Below are 20282 nucleotides of genomic sequence, written 5' to 3'. Positions count from 1 at the left end.
ACACTGACGATATGCTATTGATGCTGTGCACTGACTGTTAACACATGCAGATGTAAACAGGCCACAGGGGATCGACACCTGGCCAGACTTAAGAAATCTCTCCTGCTTCCCTTCCCTGCCCTTGTGCGGGGCTGCAGGATTCTGCCGACTCGACGTTTCCCTGGCAGGGGCGTGATGTATTCTGTTGGGCTACGGCAGCGCGCGAGCTCGCAGCGGAGCTATTCTCATCCCAGCCCGAGTCCGCTCCCTGCATACTGACAGCCAGGAGACGAACGCCAGGGGCAGCATGTAAAACAGCTGTAAATGGGAGTCGGAGCGAGTGAATGAATGAGTGGCCGAGTGTTTTCAGTTAGAAAACAAGGCACGTAAAGCTGGACTGGGCAGTTTCACATGTTGGTGGCCCCAAATGGCAGCGAGAGGCAGCTGTTTGAGATTTAAAGAACCCATGAAACGGCATTTTGAGAGCATCTTGCTGTGATGTATTTCCTGTTGAAACAGGATATTGGGGCAGAACATAACGCGAGGGAGGGATCATTCAAAAACCAATGGGAGATCAGTTAGGGAGAGAAAGGCAGTTTTATTTGATGGGAGCGGCGGAGGGGACGGATTGCTCAAAAATCTGTGATGATTTTATTGGCTGGAATTTTTATTCATACCTGCTGGTACACCATGAGGTCACCGTTAAAGATACAATGTTTTCCAGGAAATAAAAGTAATGGGATTTTTGATATAAAAATACAAGAAAATAAAACATTCTGAATTTTTTGGCCATTTATTGTTAAATATGTGGATATTATGACATGGAAAAAAAAGGTGAAAAAGTCATTTTTCATTTCATGGTGACTTTAAGGTCTTTAGTACCCAAAAGTCATGCGATGTGACGTCAGTAAACCAGACACAGCAGGCTCATGTTTACCAACCCGGCCGGTCTGTGATGATTTAATCCAAAGAATACCAAAGGGATGAGAGAGGCAAAGATCTAATGAGTGACTCCAGCTTTCTCTGGACAGAGAGCTGCTCACTGCTGTTTAGCAGACAGTTTCTATTTGGCTCTTAACTTTCGATTTGCCACTTCCCATCTGCTGAGAAGATTTCCTGCCAACGATCATACCAGACAGCAGAATTTCATTTGGGCAATTATGGGCGAATCTACAGCATCTCAGTTAGGGGGGATGGGACGCTCTTCTCTGTTGCAGCCCCACTTTGTGATTTATGCTGATGAGTGTATTTTTACACAAAAATCTCGCCTAGTGCAGCTTTAAAAAAGACATCAGATAACTTGATTGAATGTGTTTAATGAGTGCTTCTGCTTCCATATATCAGTGTTTTTCCCATTTTTACAGGACAAGGAACATGATGAGTTTTCTGTCTTTACATATTCCTGGCAGTGGAGGGGAATTTTCCAGCACTATGGGCCTTTCTCTGCTGAATGAACAGACATATAACTATGCTCTCTTTTGCAAACACAGACACTGAATGGGACGCTGCTTCGCGAGGAACACAAGGTACTGACTGTGGGAACCAGGAAGAGAATAGTCTGAAAACTATTCCGTCTAACAGTTTAATAGACTGAGAGGTGACAATCCAAGCATTCATGCGAGAAGCTGGCCATACACAGTGTGTGTGTGTGTGTGTGAGAGAGAGAGCGATAGAGAAAGTAATGAAAGAGTGAATGTTAAAGTATGTTCCATAAATGTAACACTTTTTCAATTAGCTGACTTCGTACAAAACAGCAGCATTTTCAATCAGCTGTATTTTGAAATGAGCTGTGAAAATCAGCAATTTTTCCATAGTGTTTCAAAATGAAACCATTGTGTGTGTGTGTGTGTGTGTGTGTGTGTGTGTGTGTTTGTGTGGAATTGCCTTTGTGCTCAGGTGGGCTACCTGTAGTGCCATGGCTGTCCTTGCCAGCGTGGTTACCCATGATCCAGCAGGGGCAGGCAGCTGGATGGTCTATCCCAGTGTCCTTCACTCTCTCCTCTGTCTTGTCAGGCCCACTGCTGTGTGGACGGGGAGCAAATCACAGCATAAATATTTCAGCAATATGACTCACTGCTGAACTTTACTTCACCAGAGCAAATAAAAAAAAGGAGTCTGAGGACTACCTGATTATGTCAACCGAAGTCAAGTCTTACAAGTCCTTGCTTCGAGAAATCTTTAGCCCAGGCTTTCCTAAAGCAGGGCCACCTTATATGAAAATTGGGCTCTAAGAAAAAAATCCTCATTAAATTAAAATCTCATTCTATACGCCCAGGTAGACCTCCCTAACAACAATAAAAGCCTATACTTAACCTACAATTCATTTTAGAAGGATACTATACAAGTATCACAGCAAAACTATAACGTAAGATAAGGTCACTGCTCTCACTATAGAGTACCACAGACACACTGTTAAATCCCTATAGTAATATTAAAGGGGGATTATAGTGGTTTTTACTTGGGGCTATCTGACAGTGACAAAATGGCTTAAGGCCATCTATGGTACACCTCAGGCAAAGTATCAAATCACTAGACAACCAGGATTCTATAGGTCTACATGTAATAACATTAATGCAGACATGTTGCACACATGATTCATAACCCACTATAGCCTATGACCCATAAAATTAGTCATTATTAGGAGGTGATAAATTGTCGACGGATTGAAGAGATGTGGGATGTAACTGACTACTTGCTGTAGTAAGTTGTTTTGATTGGGACCGGCCTGTCTGCAGGAGGCCTACTGTAGTGTCTAGGCGGTCTAGGCTATCATGTGTAAGCATTGCCACGATACATGCCGTTCTCTCGTAATGAGAACATGACAGGCCAAACTCCATTCTATAATCTGGCAATTTAATGTCGCCTAGCTTATAAGCAAACATACATACTTGTAGAACATAACTCTAGACATTTCTGAAATCGTTAGTGTCCACTGGTAAATTCGGCATACATATGATCCACCAAACAGCACTTTATGTCAACACAATTTAAACTTTTACAAGTTAACACTGTTGACAGTTTTGGTTCACACTGTTTTGCTTCACACTGGCGAACCTACTCCGAAACTTGAAATTGTATTGAAATAAGTGCTGCTTGGTGTATAGGATGTATGCCGAATTGAAGAGAGCCCACTAACCATTCTAGAAACGTCTTAAAATATGCTCTGCCAAGTATGGACGTTTGCCGACGAGCCACACAACCTTAAATTGACCAATTTTTCAGCAGAATTCGGCGTACATCTCTCTTCATACAGAGAGAACCGCCCGTATCGGGGCAGGTAAGAGGATTTTGCAATATCGTTTTGGCGTGTGGCCTAGGTTGTATCCTAGCACCAACAATGCACACTGAAGAAGACACACGACATGCACCGTTAACCTCCAGATCCATTCACCCATCCTACCTGCTCAGCCTATCCGCGGGGCGCCTTCCAGTTTGGACACCGACTGTCCGGTTTTCCCCCTCCGGCTGTCTCGAGTCGACCTTGCTCTTTTCTTCGTCAGGTCCCCCCTATTTCACCGGCAGTCTCGGCCAGAGTTGTTGAGAATCATTTTTGTAACAGCCCATATTCACCGCAAAGCTACAGGAAAGCAGCCGTCATCCATAACTTAAGGTGCAATTCCCAATCCCCAACTCTCCTTCGCCTTTAATTCCAATGCGACAAAAAGGGGAGAAGGAGGGAGAAACAAACTGGTTGCGCAGCAGCTGCAGCCCCGACTCGACGGCATGAGTGTTAACAACATCCAATGGAGCAGTTTCTCAAAATGTTTTCACGCAAGTCATGATTCAATAGTCTACATTATGTGTTACACGGGGATAGGCGTGCAGTCATCAGGCTAAATGCGGTGGAAAAGCAATGCATGGAAGCCGGTTGGAGTAATTATCTTTTGTTAAATGCAGGTGTGGTGGCGGGCAGGTAACAGGTTAGAGGCTTCACACGGTGTACAGCCGTCATATCTCACATATCTGGCATATCTCACAAGAAGTGAAATGAAAACAAGCTGAACCATCCAATTAATCCTTAGCAGACAAGCAGCCAAGACGGCCTGTTGGGGGGGGGAAACTCCGTTACAGGTCCCCAAAACGGGGTCCGAGGGCCTCCAGGGGTCGTTGAGGGGGTCCCAAGGGGGTCCACCAGCAAATTGAGGAATAGTTTTATGTCACTGGAATGTATAAACGTGTCGCCAAAATGTACATGGTTGGCAATTGTGATTTTAGTTTTCACTCTCCCCACTGTGGCTATCACCCACCTACAGTATAGACAGTTCTGCAGCTCTATACCAAGTCATATCTAACAACATACATCCTCTGACGTGGGGTTCCTTACGACACATATATATCAAAGTCTTACTAAATCCAACTGATCTATTTGGGGGTCCTTGACATGGAAAGGTTTGGGAGCCCCTGCTCTATTACGTCAATCTAAGGGCCCATGCTTATTTTTTTTGTCCCTGGTGAGCTGAAATGGTTTGTGCAAAGTGCTTTAAAACAGATAGAAGAAAAAAAAAACCCAGTAGTACTGTTCAGAAGTTAGGGCGGCCTCTACTGTCCATGTAAATAAGAAACAACTAGGATACATTTTCCAACAAGAGATACAGTGATGTAGTAGTAAATCAAAATGCAGTCTTTTATTCTTGTTGATCATCATAGGGTAAATAACTACCAATAAAACACAAATCAATATTTTCAGAAAAGGATTGATCTATGATTTTTCCCTTAGAAGACTCACATGACCTACACCAGTTTGATTTATAATAAATGTCAGCCTAAATGTCAGGTACTGTTCTGCAAATTAAAAGGTGGATAAAGTGATTTTATGTGGGAGTAATCGATCTACATTCCCATCATGGAAGGCTGGTCATGTTGGTTGAGCTTGTTTATCTAGAGACTAAGTCATTCTAGCACTGCATTCAAATTACCAACAAGTTAGACATTACTCAAGCTCAAGCATTGAGCAATTGGAAGAATGATAATCTGCCGGATCTCACTTTAGGATAGGTGTTGTTTAGCCTGTAAAATGAACTGGGAATATTTAGTGGATGCTCTCTCCACAAAGTTGCCTCTGCTACAGCAGCTTTCTGACTGACATAACCTGTTTCAGTCAGATTCAGCTTCCTGAAGTAGTCTGACCAATCACCAGGGCCCAGTTTTTCCAAAACATCTGGATCCAAATTATACAGATTTTTTGCGAGTTTTGCGATCGAGGATCAGACTGATGTTGTCAGTTTTTCAAAATAATTAGCAGATAGGATCATTCTGATCCAGATACCACAAGATCAAGATTACAGAATCCGGATTTGCAGTCTTGAAGTAGACCTATATAGAATCTCATTTATCAAAAACCAAAAAACAACAATGCAATTTTCACACATCCTCACATCCTATTAGAAATGTTTTGAAAAAAAGTCAAAAAGGAATTAAAACAAACATCAATGTATTTCAATTCAATATATTTTCTCCTCTCATGGTGACTAGAGTTTATTGTTGGCAATTATTATACCATATATAGTATTTTTGGACATTGTAAACTTTTTATGTGTTTTCAAAACCATTATAAATCACCTTACAATACATAAAACAATAGAAAAAATACTGTAGAAAAGAAAAAACCCCAAAGTGAAATGAAATTTAAAAAAGACGACAACAAAGTGTGTGTAAGGGCAACTTCTCAGTCACATAGTCACATTAAGCAAGAGTATGCAAAGGTGAGTTTTAAAAAAGCTTAAAAAGACACTGCCAAGGATTTCAGGTAGGAAGTTCATTAGAAAAAAAGTCTCATCATCTCTGGTGTGTACACAGCCTACAGGCCCCCTGGGAACAAAACTCATTACAAAGACAGTGTACACTTGTGTATTTTTAGGGTCTCTGCAATGTGGGCAAAGGTCAAGAGAAGCAGACAGTTTTCAGCTTGCGGCTGTTTCTATGCACCGGAGCCACACGATTTCTCTGTGACCTAAGCCTCTGCAGAATCATTTTCTTAGCAAATCTCACCATCCTCCTTACCACCCATCCCACTCACTTCTATTACCATACACAATCGTCTCCAAAGCTTAAGGCGCTTCAAAACAACAGGCTGGGCTGGCTGGCTGCTTCTGCAAAGTTTTTTTTTTCTTATCTTTATTGACTCAGGGAATGTGTTCTGAGCTTGCAGGCTCTTTTTCAACACTCATACAGTTTGACACCATCACACCTACATCCTGTCCAGTACAACTACAGTCTACTAATGCTGGCCACCAGGAAGCTCCGCTGCAGTAATTAATGTTCAAGTGTCTTGTCTAAGGGCACTTCAACAGTAATTGTTGAGGGAGAGGAAAATTCTTATTCACTCTCGTTCCCTAGACAGAATTTTCCCAGCCTGAGATTTTCACTGATGAATATCCAGTTACAAACCTGATTCCCTTACCACCTCCCCAGTCTCAACACTAATGCCTTGAAGCAATTAACGATTTTTCTGACCACTAGAGGGCGACAGAACAGAACCCGCAACAAGTTTACTAACTTAACAAGGTTACTCGCTCTCTTCATCGATTTTTTTTGGGATGGGAGGGGGTGAGGGCCGCTTTTAAACAGCGAGGGAGGAACGAGCTAGTTTAAAAAAAATGAAGACTGGTATGCTTATGTAAAGTCTGCTTATTGCAGATTTAATATAAAAAACAAACAAAAAAACAACACAATAATAAAAAATAAATGAATAAAAGTACAGCAGGGAACAACAATGGAGGATATACTTGTCTGTCATTGTAGACTTATTTGTTTTATTTCTTGCTCCAGCTATCCATCTTTAAAGTACCTAGCTAGGTGTAAGTTAGCTAACGTTAGACATCAAGCAGGCTAATTGGTCCAGCTGTGATATTTTGCTTATCAGGTAAAGTAGGTTTCACAAACTACATTTAAATTTAAAGTTTCTTGCCTTAAAGGACACACTATAGACTAAACTCACCAAATGCAACTCAATAGACTAAACTGACCAAAGGCCATATGAATTCAACTCAGGAATTCTGCTTTATGGTGTATTTTCACTTTAAATTACACACATCATGCTACGACATAGGCTAACTCACTTTATTTACGTAAGCTAATTTGTTATCCAGATGTGTAGGCTATACTTGTAAAGAGTCAAAGGGGGCGCTTTGACTTTTTCATTACTTTATTTTGTCTACTTAACTTAAGTGTGTGCTTAGGGTGCTGAGAAGTTCCATTTATTTTTTTTAAATAGGTTACATCGTGTACAAGTAGGCTACTGTAGGTGTAGACTTTGTAAAAATGGCGTCTGATACAGGCTGTCTTCAGCGGAGGAGCCGTGCTGTCAGTGGGCACAACAACAGAGCTAGATAAGTCATCTCCAAAGAATGAAGTGTGGTGCTGCAGGACTTGCGTCGGACAAGATATAAAAAGCCTTCATCATGGGAAACTACGACCGCTCTGCCGCAGATGTTTCACACGAGCCAGGCAATGAAGATTTCCACGGATGCCAGGGGACATGATCACCTTTTACTTATTTATTGCCCGTTTATTATCGTCGTTTGGTTCCATGAAGTGACCTTCTCTGAGGCGGAAGATGTCAGCGCTGAAAAAGGTAAGGAGGGAAGCAGAGAGTCGTGTATGTGCATGAATTGAGCTCACAGCCCAGACTGTCATTACTGCTGCTGCTGTTGTTGTTGTTATCTCAAGTGCAGGCACTGAGTCTGGTGCATTCTTGGATTTTGACGTAGTTCACTTGAAGACAGTGTAATGCTGAAATTTGAATGATCAGTAGTGATCATGTGCAGACTGAAACTGTAGATTTTGGAAACTGCTAGAAGTTGTGCAGGGCATGAATGAGTCACTGAATTATTTTTCAATAGTTGGGGTGTTTTCCTGCTCTAATCAATCAATATCCTTGAATGATGCATGCTGTGTAGGTGTGTGAGAAATGATTAGAGCAGATGGGGGGTGTGTGTAGGGGGAGGATGGAGGTGGTTCTAGTGGTGGTGTGTGTATGTGTGTGTGTGTGTGGGGGGGGTATTTCTCCCTTGGTAAAAGTCACTGTGAATGGAGGGAATCCACACAGCTTCTTCCTTAGGCTTCTTCATTCTCTGTAGTGCCCACTTCTTCCCATTGTGTTGCTCCCCTCCATTCAACAAATATGTGCGCCTGGAGTGACTCAGCTTTATTGTACTATAACCGTCATCCATCTTTTCATCTGTCACAGGTGTTGCCATGGCTACTACAGACTCACTGCTGTCTTTTCTTTGAGAAGGAACCAGGTAAGAGGTGGGAGGGGTGGCTAAATCAAAACTAAATGGGGAAATGTCATTCTTGCCACGCTGATGTGCAGCTATGTGTGTTTTTGTACAACCGATTCATAGTATGGGGAATGTGGAGGAATGACAGCACGCCTCGGTGTGAATGTAGTGCTGTCCACATTCTGCGGTGGAGTTGCTTCGTTGTTCTTTTCAGGCAGCGAGTTTTCCTAACTGGTAGCAGTTAGGAAGTTTGGACTCTGTTGAGCTTGGCACAATGTCTGCAGTTGGTGCTATTAGTGTCATCATTAAGTGAATTCAGAGACCTTGAATAAACCCTCCAGCCCCACATGACCCTGATGGGAATAAGCGGGTAAATACAATGAATGAATGAATAATGTCAGATGAGATGAAGAAAATGATCCCAGAGGTCTTTCCTTAAAGTTGCTTCTCGGGTGGAAATACTGCAATCCTTCTTCTCATTCTTCTCATTCTTATGAATTGAACGTACCTGTCTGTTATGCCGGCACACACGGCACTTATGCGTTTGGGAGTAGAAAATGACTCAGTCCTCATCAGAGAGGAAACTTGTACTTGTGCTTGCATGAATAATATTTCCATCATTGATGCTGTGACCTAGATAGTGTTGATGGTCGAGTTAATGTTAAGCCCAGCTCTAAAATGCTAGTGGCTGTTGTGATGTGTGGAGAGTTTGGGCGTTGAGTGTAATTGAGATAGCAGTTAGTTAGATAAACTCTACAGTACTGCATTTCACAATAAAGGTCAGAGCACAGCGTCCCATCCCAGGACCAAACACTGCATGGGTCCTTTCTTAGGGCATCACAGATGAACATATGCAGGCTTACATCAGCGCTAACCTCAACTACTATTAACCTGATGGTTAAAGTAAAGGTCACTGTGAGTTCATATATGGGTGATCATTTTAAATATTTTGTGTGTTTTAATTTATTTGATGATATATACATAGTGACAGGATAGCAGAGAGGCAAAGGAAAGGTGAAGCAAAGCAGCAAAAGTCCAAAACTCACCATGTTACAAGTGCATGATATCTGTCTTTACCCATTGTCACATCTCACAGCATTAATTAATGTGTAATCCTCATGAGTTCAGTATACATACAATCAAGATAGTTGCTCTGAATTGCCCAGTTTGCTCTGTTTCTTCCCATGATTCCCACCACGAAGAATAGCATTCTCTTGCATTTTGAGCTCAGTTTTGACTAGTTTTTACATTGAGACTTTACTACTTTGTTCTACTGATGGAATATCTAAGGTGGTGCACATGTTGCACATTTTGCAATTGTTTGCTTGTGTTTGGTGTGTTGCATTTTCATCCAAGCTTCTAAACCATAACACCATCCTGACATAATGACTTTAGGTTTCAGGTTTGATCTTGACTCAATCCACACATCTTTTCTTGACTGTGCTCACCTGGGTATAAAGGAGTTGTATCAGACCTCTGAAATCTTAGAGCTGCATAGACCGTGCTGTCAGCATTTACCATGCTGGAACAATGATCATATATGTATTATTGTCATCATGCACGCTTTCTGAAAATGTCTATTTAAGCATTGTGAACGGGCTGACAGTCGAGTTTTAGCCGAACCACACATCGGAGATTATCTCGTAGTTAATCGCGTGTAGTTAATCGTTCTGCTGTGCCTTTAGAGGCGTTGTCAGCACTGTGGTTCCTGTTGAAGTGAACATACGGCATACGGGAATATCTGTGCTTGTTTGATGTGCATAACCTAAAGAATTTCTAAAGCGCTTTCCTTATCAGTCATCCACAGAACTTGCACTTGATCAAGCCTTACTCATCAGTTTCTCAAGGTTGAGGCAGACTGAGTGGAGACCGGCTCATTTTAGAGAATATAAAGCAAGCACACAGAGTGCCGTACCTCCTAGTACAAGGAGTGCCGATGCTGTTTGCTGTTCTTTGTGCAAGAGCGTAAGCTTTAAAATGTAACCTCAAGATAATTTTATTACATATGACTCTATGGAGCATGGTAACCATTTGAAATATCTCTGTTATTACCATGCTATTAAAACTAGAACAGGATTATGGCACAGATGGTGCAAGTCTTTCTGGAGTGTATTTTCTAAAGCAGTCCAGCTCCATGTTACACCACTAGGTGGGACTATCCACTCTGATAATATACTTAAATACTGCTATCACTGAAGCACTGGTGTATCACAAGGGCTGGCCATTTCAGGATACTGTGTGCTGTGTTGCCTTGGAAAGTCTGTCTCCTTATTTATTTATTTGACTTGCTTGCACTGCTGATAAAAATTTGGGTAAGCAGCAGTTCAAGGGTAAATTTGTAAAGACCTAACCCAAAAGAAGCACACAGAGATCATAATACATCTTTATTTCCAGAGCTCCTTTGGAGGTGTGCACAACAAAGTAAAAGGCTTCCAAAGTATAATGTTGTTAGAGACTTTTCACCTTATTGTGCACAGTTCCTGTTTCACCCACAGAAATTAGCAGAGTTCTGTTCTCATCACTTGTTTTCAGACTTTTTTCCCAGCTCTCACTGTCGATGATGGCCAATCGGTGAGATAGCCATTTGGAAAGTTGGATTCCTGACACAGAATGAAATAATATTACACGGGTCCGCTTTGCCATTTTTGTTTCTGTTTCAGGAGTATGTTTTTTTTAGATTAGGCTCTCATAATGAAAGCAATTGAATGGTGGTGATTATGGGTTTCCGGAACGGCCAATATTGACTGTTGATCAAACACTAAGATGTTGGTGTGCTAAAATGTGAAAATGTTGTACCAAACTGAAAATTGTATTTGGATTTAATTGAACTGAATTGCATTTTTGCTTTGTTGGATAGTTGACACAGGAGACAGGAAAGATGGGAGAGGGGGAGGGGGGGGGGGGGGGGGGGGTCTTGGGCTAGATCCAAACCAACTTGTTTACTAGTTTATTCAGGTGATGAGAAAGATGCTGACAATTGGCAGGGAGAAATTTTGTGGGTTATTTTAATGTCTTCACTCCAGCTTGGTAATAGCTTTACAATGACAAAATAATGGAAACACCTAACAGTATATGAATATCGAGTACTTAGTAAGGAGTAGGGCCACCCTTTGCTTTCAGAACAGCTTCAGTCCTCTTTTAGTTGCTGTCCTACTGTATCCTGAACTGTGTGTAGTGGGATATTGGACCTTTCTTCAAGACGGAAAGCCTCCAGTTCTCTGAGGGATGAAAGAGGAGGAAATCTGCTTCCCCTAAAGGTTCAATGATGTTTAGATCTGCTGATTGGGAAGGCCATGGAGGGAGTTAGGGGGGATTATCATCTTGAAATATGGGAACATTACGATGGAACAGTGTTTGCACCTTAGGCTGCACCTGGTTCTGTAAAATGGCCTCATTTTCTTTGAGGGTTATACAACCATGCAGCATAATCATTGGACTTAACGACTCCCTCAAGATGGCTCTCCAAACAAATACAGATACACCACCATGTTTAACAGTTGGCAAGGGACACTGTGGGTTGCAGGCATCCTTCAGATTTCTCCCAACATAAACCTGTCCAGGTATAGGAAAAAGTGTGAAAAACGACCATAGCAATCCGACCATACGACTTTTTCCATTGCTCAAGGGTTCCAGGTTTTGTGCTCCAGCTTACACTTGGTTATGCGTCTTTGTGCAGTGGCCTTGTGTACCAGCTGTCCTCATTTAACCTCTCCTCTTTTCTATCTGCATCGGCTATTGCTGATATGTCTTTTCCATCTAGAGAAGGAGCACTCACATTTCTCATGAGCAGCACCTCGACTCCATCGGAATACCAATGAGTCATACATTAGGCCCAAATCAATATGATCCTCTCCAAATCTGTATTTATTCCTTTCCCAGATTGTCTCTCTCAAACTAGAAGCTCCACTCTGCTGTAGGAAAAGAGAAGAGGCTGGTAAAGGAGGGAGGACGTGAGGGGAATGTGAGGGCGGCCTGACTTGGAGATCAAGTGCGCTGGCTTGTGGACTTTGCATTTCTCGTTGGAGAAGCGGTTTGCGTAGAAATGCTGATGTCTATAGAGGCTTGGTTTGGAGCAATTCACTTCACGAAGCCCATGTGCCCATAAAGCACATGCAGGTTGTGCTTGTATAAGAATAAGAAGAATAAGAATAGTCTCAGGACATTTGTACAGATGTGTTCTTGTGTTCAAGTTAAATCTAATTACAGTAAATTTCAAGTTTGCGTTACTTAGCAGCGAATGTAATTTCACAAGGATTTTTGACCGTTTTTTACCTCAAGCAGAATTGTTGGGGTTCGGAGTGCCTTTCTGTAAGTTGCGTTACTTGGCTTTGTTTTACTCAATGGCTCGTATGGCATTTAACACACCTGCACATGGCCCGAGAAACGTGTCTGATGTCGGTGACGTCAGCAGGGTCCCAAAAAGACCAGGAAACGACTCCCTCCCGCTCAGCCCGAGGAGTGATGTCATCGGAGGGAGAGCAGGAGGTTGGCTGAGGCTTTATTGAGCTTGACGTTTTATTACCAAGAGCGCCAGACGTATGACCACACACCAGTCACTACGAGGACACAGAGCAAAACAGTGGAGGACAACTGAGAGCCAAATAACACGGCAGTCACATTCTCGTTATAATCGGAGAGGGGGGGGGGGGGAAAGAGCGATAGGGGGAAACCGAGGCTGAGGCACACAGACAGACAGACAGACAGACAGAAATGCAGATAGAAACACAGAGACAGAGGGAGAGACAGCATGAGTGTGCATGCTGATGGGGGATAGGCGCGCGTGGAGATCCAGAGCTGCAGAATCCTGAATCCAGCAGATGGAGACTCCGTGTCCTTGTTTTGCGGCAATCTGTGGGAGCCTGTGGAACATGCAGCTCGCGCCGCTGCCTCGCACTGCTGCAGTGGAGGAGTAAATGCGGAGCCCAACACTGCTCCAGGTGATACACAGCAGCCCAGCCCGGCAGACTGCTCCCTCCTCAGCCTCCCCTCTCCTCCTCCTCCACCTCCTCCTCCTCCTCCTCCTCCTCTTCTTCCTCCTCTTCCTCCTCCTCCTCTTCCTCCTCCTCCTCCTCCTCCGTCAGCGCTCCATTCCTCAGAGGGCTTGGGAAAAAAAATAACAAGAGAGGAACAGCGAAACAGAGGAGCGATCCTGCTTTCCCCCCCCCGCCGTTCTCAGATGTGAAACACCTCAGTCTTGTGTGTCTGCATGACTGTCCGCCGCTTCCCTGTCATCGTGTGAAGACGCGCCGCATATGTGCTCCAATGTCTCCGGAACATAGACTCGCTGCAAGGTAAGAAGATCATCTTGGAGAAATGTGGCTAGTCTAAGGAAGAGACATGTCAGATCTCTCTGTAGGAGTCATTTTTGTGGAAATGTCAGTCGTGTGCGTGTGAATTTAACAGGTAGATGAGAAGTTGCCAGCGCAGATTAGGTAATTGGTATTCCTCACGGTGGGCGGAAATCACAACAAGCTCTCGGGGATAGTGAGAGAGATCGATGACACCTCCGTCAGATGCGTGAAACACATCTGTCTTGAGTTTTGGAGGAAAGGCACCTCTTCTCTCCCTCAATCATAGTGATCAGTGCAGGTGTGTGTATGTTCGTGTGCTTGTGTGCTTGTGTGTGTGTGTGTGTGTGTGTGAGAGAGAGAGAGAATCTAGCGGGGTGGGAGGGACGGTTCCTCACCCAGTCTTCTCAATGGGCAACAAGGGGATTTTCATCTTGACGATGTGACCAACATTTTAGATCGAGCTTCCTCGCGCTGAAGTCTGCAGAATCTCAGGCTTCCAAATAACGCAGACGTTCACCTCCTCGGTCTAATCATTATTTATACAGACATCCATAGATCATGCAGGGTTCGTTTGTCATGTACTGAACGTGTTTATCCATACAGTTAACATGAGTGCATGCAGTATGTTTTTAGTTTGAAGGGCCAAACGCAGATCCCTGTCATTATCAATATGTGCGTTAGTGTCTTGTTTGTTATAGGTAGAGGGAAATGAAGATGGAGAGAGAAAAGAAACGGGGAAAGGGGGGTAAAGACAGCGGATGGGTGAGGGTGGGGGGGGGGGGGGGGGTAGAGGGGCGTGGGGGGGTGTAGAGGGGGGTGGGGAGGGGGGTCGGGGGTCACACTGGCAGTAGTAGAACTTACCTCCATGTCTCTGTGGTTTGGGAAAACTGCCGGCCAACAGCCGGATGGCGCGATCCCTCTTGAATCCCCTCAATCTCTCAATCACATGTTGGGTCTGGTGCCTCAAGTCCCAGCCCACAAGTGACCTAATGAAGATTTATCACTTACCCACCCCCCCACCCCCCTCACACACACACACACACACACACACACGCACACACATACACACCTACCTTCCCGTATTCCATAATTAGAGACGGAGGCAAGCTGGTGCTGCAGCTCCATCCAAATTCTGCATTCTGCTGTTTGACAGGGCTTCAGGGCTTTTCAGTGTGTGTGTGTGTGTGTGTGTGTGTGTGTGGCTTGTAAAGAAGCTTTTGGCAGGGTTTTGTGCTTTTGGCCATTTAGCTAATATTGTACCACCGCATTTGTTTGCCAAAAAAAGCTCAAATGTGACAGGTCATGTACTGTAAAACACCTACACCTTAATGGTTTATGCCTGTTAGATATTGAGGATATGAAGATGTTAGACATCAGATATTAGACACCAGATTATTATATGTACAGTACGTGTGTGTTTGTGCGCGCCCGTGCATTCAGGCTCGTTCATGTTTGCATACAGATCGGACACCATGCTAGGCTTGTTTGCGTGGATAACTGTATTGTGATATGCAGCAGGGGATCGACAGATATCTTTTATCACTAGCAGCAGTAATCCCTCAGTGTTAACACATACACACACACACACACACATGCACACATACTGTACATACAGCGTGGCATCTTTGCCCTTGCAACAAACACCTCCTAACGTACTTAGCGAGCTGATGGCACACCTACATGCACACACACACAGACAGCTGTGTGGACCGAAGCTCCTTATATTTGCTGCAAGGTGTCTGGCTGAGGTAGCCATTTGTCATGTGTGGCATTGGAATGCAGAGGAGAATCTCTGAGGAACGGACTCTCTGCTCCTCAAAACTCCCAGGCGGCTTTTCCCTGCTCTGATTCCCCGGCAGCTACAGTAGCATCCTGAATCACCTCATTTAGCCAGTACCCCGCTAAAAGCTTGCATCGCCCCAAAACTCAGCTCGTTGGGGATTGGAAGGAGAACTGATCTTCTTTTTCGATGCCCCTGCATTTCTGCTACATCACAGTGGAATTGGCAATGGTTTGTCTTGGTTACCACAGTGATGAAACATTTTCTGCATGTGGGAGATAATGTCAGGTTTCATGTGCAAGATTTGACACCGGCGGTTTGCTCCCGCCATTACTTGCACAGTATTTTTCCCAAACGGACCTATTTATGAGATGGCTAATGTGTTTATCTAACCCTTAGTTTTAGTCACGGGGAGCCTGCACTTCATGGGTCATTAAAGCAGAGTGTAGATGAAGCGGTGTGATCATACAATCGGTCTATAGTTCCTGTCTCTCCATCTCTTAGGATTAACAAACTGTAGTATGTCTGGCTGCTGGTGGCATCTCCTACTGAGGGGGTCGGAGGTCAGGATGGGAATCATTAACCAGCCATTAACCGACAAGTCGATTTATCGCTGAGTGAGTCAGTTTTGTGAAATTTAAAGTGGTAATCCACAAGATCCTCGTTTTTTTTTCAATTTTGTCTCCATCTTTGGTGCTAAGTGGTCATTGTTGTGGTGTTTCTGCTCTGCACTTCCCAGAGATCAATCAAATGTCAATCAAACAGTGTGGGCGGTACTGTGACGTCTTTTTTCCTTTTTTCTACTTATTCCAAACAAATTTACAAAAACGCATCACCTGTGCGCCAGAGGATTTTTACCAGGAAAGACCTACCAGACACCGGGTGCTGAGAACAGCAAATGGAAAAGCTTTCATGAACTGGGTATAGGTTGAATCACTATTGTGTTATAACAATCAGTGATAGAGATTAGCAATGAAAATTTTGCAGATTACTTTAATCTGTATACTGAGCTGCCCGAACAAAGAGCCAAATTTACATTTTCATTTCATCAGTGTTTTTCAGTTTTATAAATTTAGTTTTGTTGTCCTTTATATGTTAAGTAGGTCTCATGACCTTAGGGCCTATGAAACACCACATTGTATATCAAATGAATGGGAATCAACCTGATTCAGCGGCTGTTTTTCCTCAGTCCTGAGAAGTTAGGGTTTGGTGATACAAGCATTTATCTGACAACAGTGATGTAAATTTTAAATCCATTTTTGAAAATTAAATTCAGCTATGGAAAAATATATGGGGTTATACATTTTTGACAGACACAATAAAACAGCTGTCAGTTACGTCTGGTTTTGACGTCATTCCACTTTTAGACTAGTCGATAATAGAACTTTTGATTCACCTACAGGAAGATTAGTCCAAATTACCATTCCTAGGAATGGACTTTGTGATGATAGCCAATACTGCTGTGATTCACCACCTTATAGTTGTAAAGGATCAATATTTTTCGTAGAGATGTATTTTTTCCTCTCCAGAGAATGACACTTTCTTCCCAGGTGATCCCAGGATCCCTCATTGAATTTACATTTTAATGACTCAGGATTGGGTCCATTTTAGCAGCTTATCTAAATTAGATGCCTGACAGTTATAATTTCACATCTTTTCTCCCTCTTGTCACCATCTCCTGCCTTACTAGTGGCACCTTGGCATCTTCCCCTTCCTCATTTCTGTATCGACATTATAAAAAGCACTTAAATTACTTTGAATTTAATGACTAGGTAAATTTGTCAGACATTTCATTTGGCACTTTTGCTGAATAAAATCACAGATCATTTTTAAATCAAACTTCTCCAGCTCCATTTACTTTTATTAGCAAGGAAGCCAACTTAAGCATCCTGTGCTGCACTAATAAGACTAAGTCAAAATCAAACACTGTAAACTACAGTAGGCCTAGTTACAGATAAATATCTGTCTAGATAAATATCCTTACATCTCAGGATAACATCAGAACAGAAAATAATTTATTGTAGTTCCAGTGCTTAAACACATCGTCATTGTTAGAATCATATTGATTTACGTACATGACCTGTATCTATCTCTGTAAATGAGCCAGTACATATTTCTGGACTTTCTGTTCGTATGTAACTTCCATCAGTAAATCTGCCAATGTGCATACCTAACAATGCACATTTGCATGTCACATTTCTGTACATCTGTGACTTCTGTTTGTACATATGATTATGCAAACATTTAACAATGCACACTTGAATATCTGACCTACAAATCTAATGTGGATAGCTAATGATGCACATTTGCATACCCTGCACGCATGCTCTTTCATGTAAAATTGTAGATGTGTAAACCACAAGCATCTGTTAACCTGCAAATCTGTCAATAGTCAACATAGCGATAATTCGTTCAAGCCAATAGGAGCTCCGTATGAGCGTGACGAAGACGCTGGATCTTTAATCCTCAATATGTTTTATTTGTTCTCTTTGTATTCTTGTCTATATCCTAATCTTTTGCTTCCGCAATGACCCAATTCCCCCCACAGGGATCATTAAAGTTTCATCTCATCTCTCTTATCTTAATATTTCCCGGGCACCTGATGTTCGTCCCTGTGGCAAAATGAAGAGAAGCTGGATGGAAATAACCAGAATCCTGGTTCCCAGTGTTAATCCCTCCGAGTGGTGCTTGGTACAACACCATGTGATGTAGCGAGCGAGGCTGTGTGGGTGTATGAGTGAGTGGAAGAGTGAATAAGAGTTTGAATATAGAGAGCATTCAGAGGCAGCCTTTTACATCGATGAACTGGATAGCGGCAGCACCGAGTGCGATTGATACGATTTATTGTTTTGTACCGAGGAGACGTGCACCGGCAAACACGCGCACATGCTCTCTTGGTCACTTTTGACACTGTGGTCGTTTGGTGAGATTATCAGCACCTGTAGTGAAATGTGCTGGAGGAAATATGAAGCACGACATGTTTTCTGGCATGACATTACATGACATTTCAGCCTGGCATTGGTCCTACCAGTATAGCAGAAAGCTATACTAGCATGAAAGCTCAATGCTGTGTCTATGGAAGGGAGCGGTGGTGGCTGAACCTTGAATTTCTCTCTGCAGCATTCTTTTCATGGCTGCTGTGAGCTCTTTCAATGCCACTAAATATCAATATGAGACAATCCAAATGAAGGCTTTCTCTGTGTATTACACCACATTTTGCAGCACATGACCTACAGCAAGAGTCACTTTGGCCCACACTCAAGCTTTTTTCTTTGTCCGCACGATTGTAAGGCTGTATCATCGGTATCCAGCAGCAATATTACATAATTCAAATATCTTTTTTTGAATCGAGTTGAACCCCCCCGCTGGGTCTTTTTGCCATTTCACAGTGCGTCATCAGCAGTTTGGCTTGGTCTCAGGTGATGAAAGATTTTCATTTCCCACGTCAGCTGTCAGTTACTGTAAAAAAAAAATAGAAAGGCAAAATGGAACATACGAGGTGTCTGCCGGGAAAAAACTGACGATGAGCAAGGATGAGACTGCATTAGTGTGTGTGTGTGTGTGTGTGTGTGAAAATCATACGATCTGCACTGGTCAGCCCGGGGAGAGAACCTCTTTTACAAGTCCGACAAGCGAGTTGGAGGGAGAGAATTCAGGTGTTGACTATAGTTTCGGCATGAGGAAACCCCTCGTTCAGGTGAGGGTGTGTGTGTGTGTGTGTGTGTGTGTGTGTGTTTTTTTTCCCCTGCAAAAAAGCTGCTGCAGTTAATAATGGAATCAACCGCCTGGTGTGTGGTGTGGTTTGGCTTCCCTAATGAGGACCGGATTCATCCTCAGTCTCTGACAGTACGCCGAGTGGGATATGCTGCTCTCCAGCCTGTTTCCATGGAGATACTCAGGAGCTGTAGCGTTTTTTTCCCCCTTCTGCTGTACATTCCACCAAACAGTGTGGCTTCATAGGAGGGATCTGGGCCAGAGCAATACACGTTCAGTGCAAGTACGTGTGTGTGTGTGTGTGTGTGATAATAGTGATATAAAAGCGACAGTAGCATGTATGTGTCTGTTAGTGTGTGTGTGTGTGTGCGTATGTTGTGTGCCATTGAGTGGTATGCTTACAATGTATTGTGTTAGTAACTACTCATGTTAAAGCTCTACCCAAGTGAATGTGCAGTGTGTGTGTGTGTGTGTGATTAAAAAAAAAGCTCCAGTAGCATGCATTTGTTAGGATGAGGGAGTGAGTGAGTGTGAGTGGACAGTATGTGTTACATGACAACTACTGTGTGTGTGCGTGTGTGTGTGCGCGCGCGCGCTGTATTCCACTGGCTCATGGTGTATCGTTATAGTAGTAACTGCTACTGTTAAAGGTCTGCTGTAGTGAGTGTGCAAGTGTGTGTGTGATAGTGTGATATGAAAGCTACCGCAGCAGGCGATACTCTTGAGTGGCTGAGAGTGAGTGTGTGTGTGTGTGTGTGTGTTATATGAAAGCTACTGGAGTGTGTGTGTTCATGTGTGTGTTTGTATGTAAGAGATCAAGACAGAGTGACAGACAGAGAAACAGTAGGTGTTCTGATCTAATGTAGTCTATGCAGTGATTGATAGTAACTGTAATCCTTGGTTTACGTAATCAGATTACGAAAGACCCCCTGCATTTTGTGTCCTATATGGGTTTAGATCTGTATCTATAGTTTCCTGCATACGTATCCCCAAGGCTATAAGGCCAGAAACTCTTGTTAGAGCAGACTATTGGGGTTCGCTTCACGGTGACAGGGGTGACAAGTGATTCCTGGCCAGACAAAAAAGCCACCAGGGGGATGGAGAGTGTGGAGAAAAGCTGTGAAAAGGACCTTTCTGTCTTGCCAGAATGATGCAGTGCAGACCTTAACAGAGAGTCCCTGCTGTATGGAAGACTGGGCAATCCCTGCAGCAACAGGATTTACCTTGCCTAAAGCCCCCAGCACTGTCAACATGCAGGCCGCGTCCTTTTCAAGGGTAGATCATTCTGTGGAAGGG

The 20282-nt window shown here is 43.3% G+C and overlaps 1 protein-coding gene across 1 annotated transcript in view; it reads left to right on the top strand.

Moving 5' to 3' along the window:
* Window positions 1–7534: 7534 nt before the first annotated feature.
* The window catches only part of LOC139917769 (disks large-associated protein 2-like), a 106212-nt gene continuing 93464 nt past the window's right edge, over window positions 7535–20282 (top strand). The window contains exons 1-2 of the mRNA XM_078289810.1: window positions 7535–7552; window positions 8168–8222. Of these exons, the coding sequence (XP_078145936.1) occupies window positions 7535–7552; window positions 8168–8222 (73 nt within the window). The remainder of the gene's footprint in view (window positions 7553–8167; window positions 8223–20282) is intronic.

Source organism: Centroberyx gerrardi, chromosome 18 (genome assembly GCF_048128805.1).
Source record: "Centroberyx gerrardi isolate f3 chromosome 18, fCenGer3.hap1.cur.20231027, whole genome shotgun sequence".
In the NCBI taxonomy this organism is placed as follows: Eukaryota; Metazoa; Chordata; class Actinopteri; order Beryciformes; family Berycidae; genus Centroberyx; species Centroberyx gerrardi.
The sequence above is the reverse complement of the archived record's forward strand: the minus strand, read 5'-3'. Positions and strand labels throughout refer to the sequence as shown.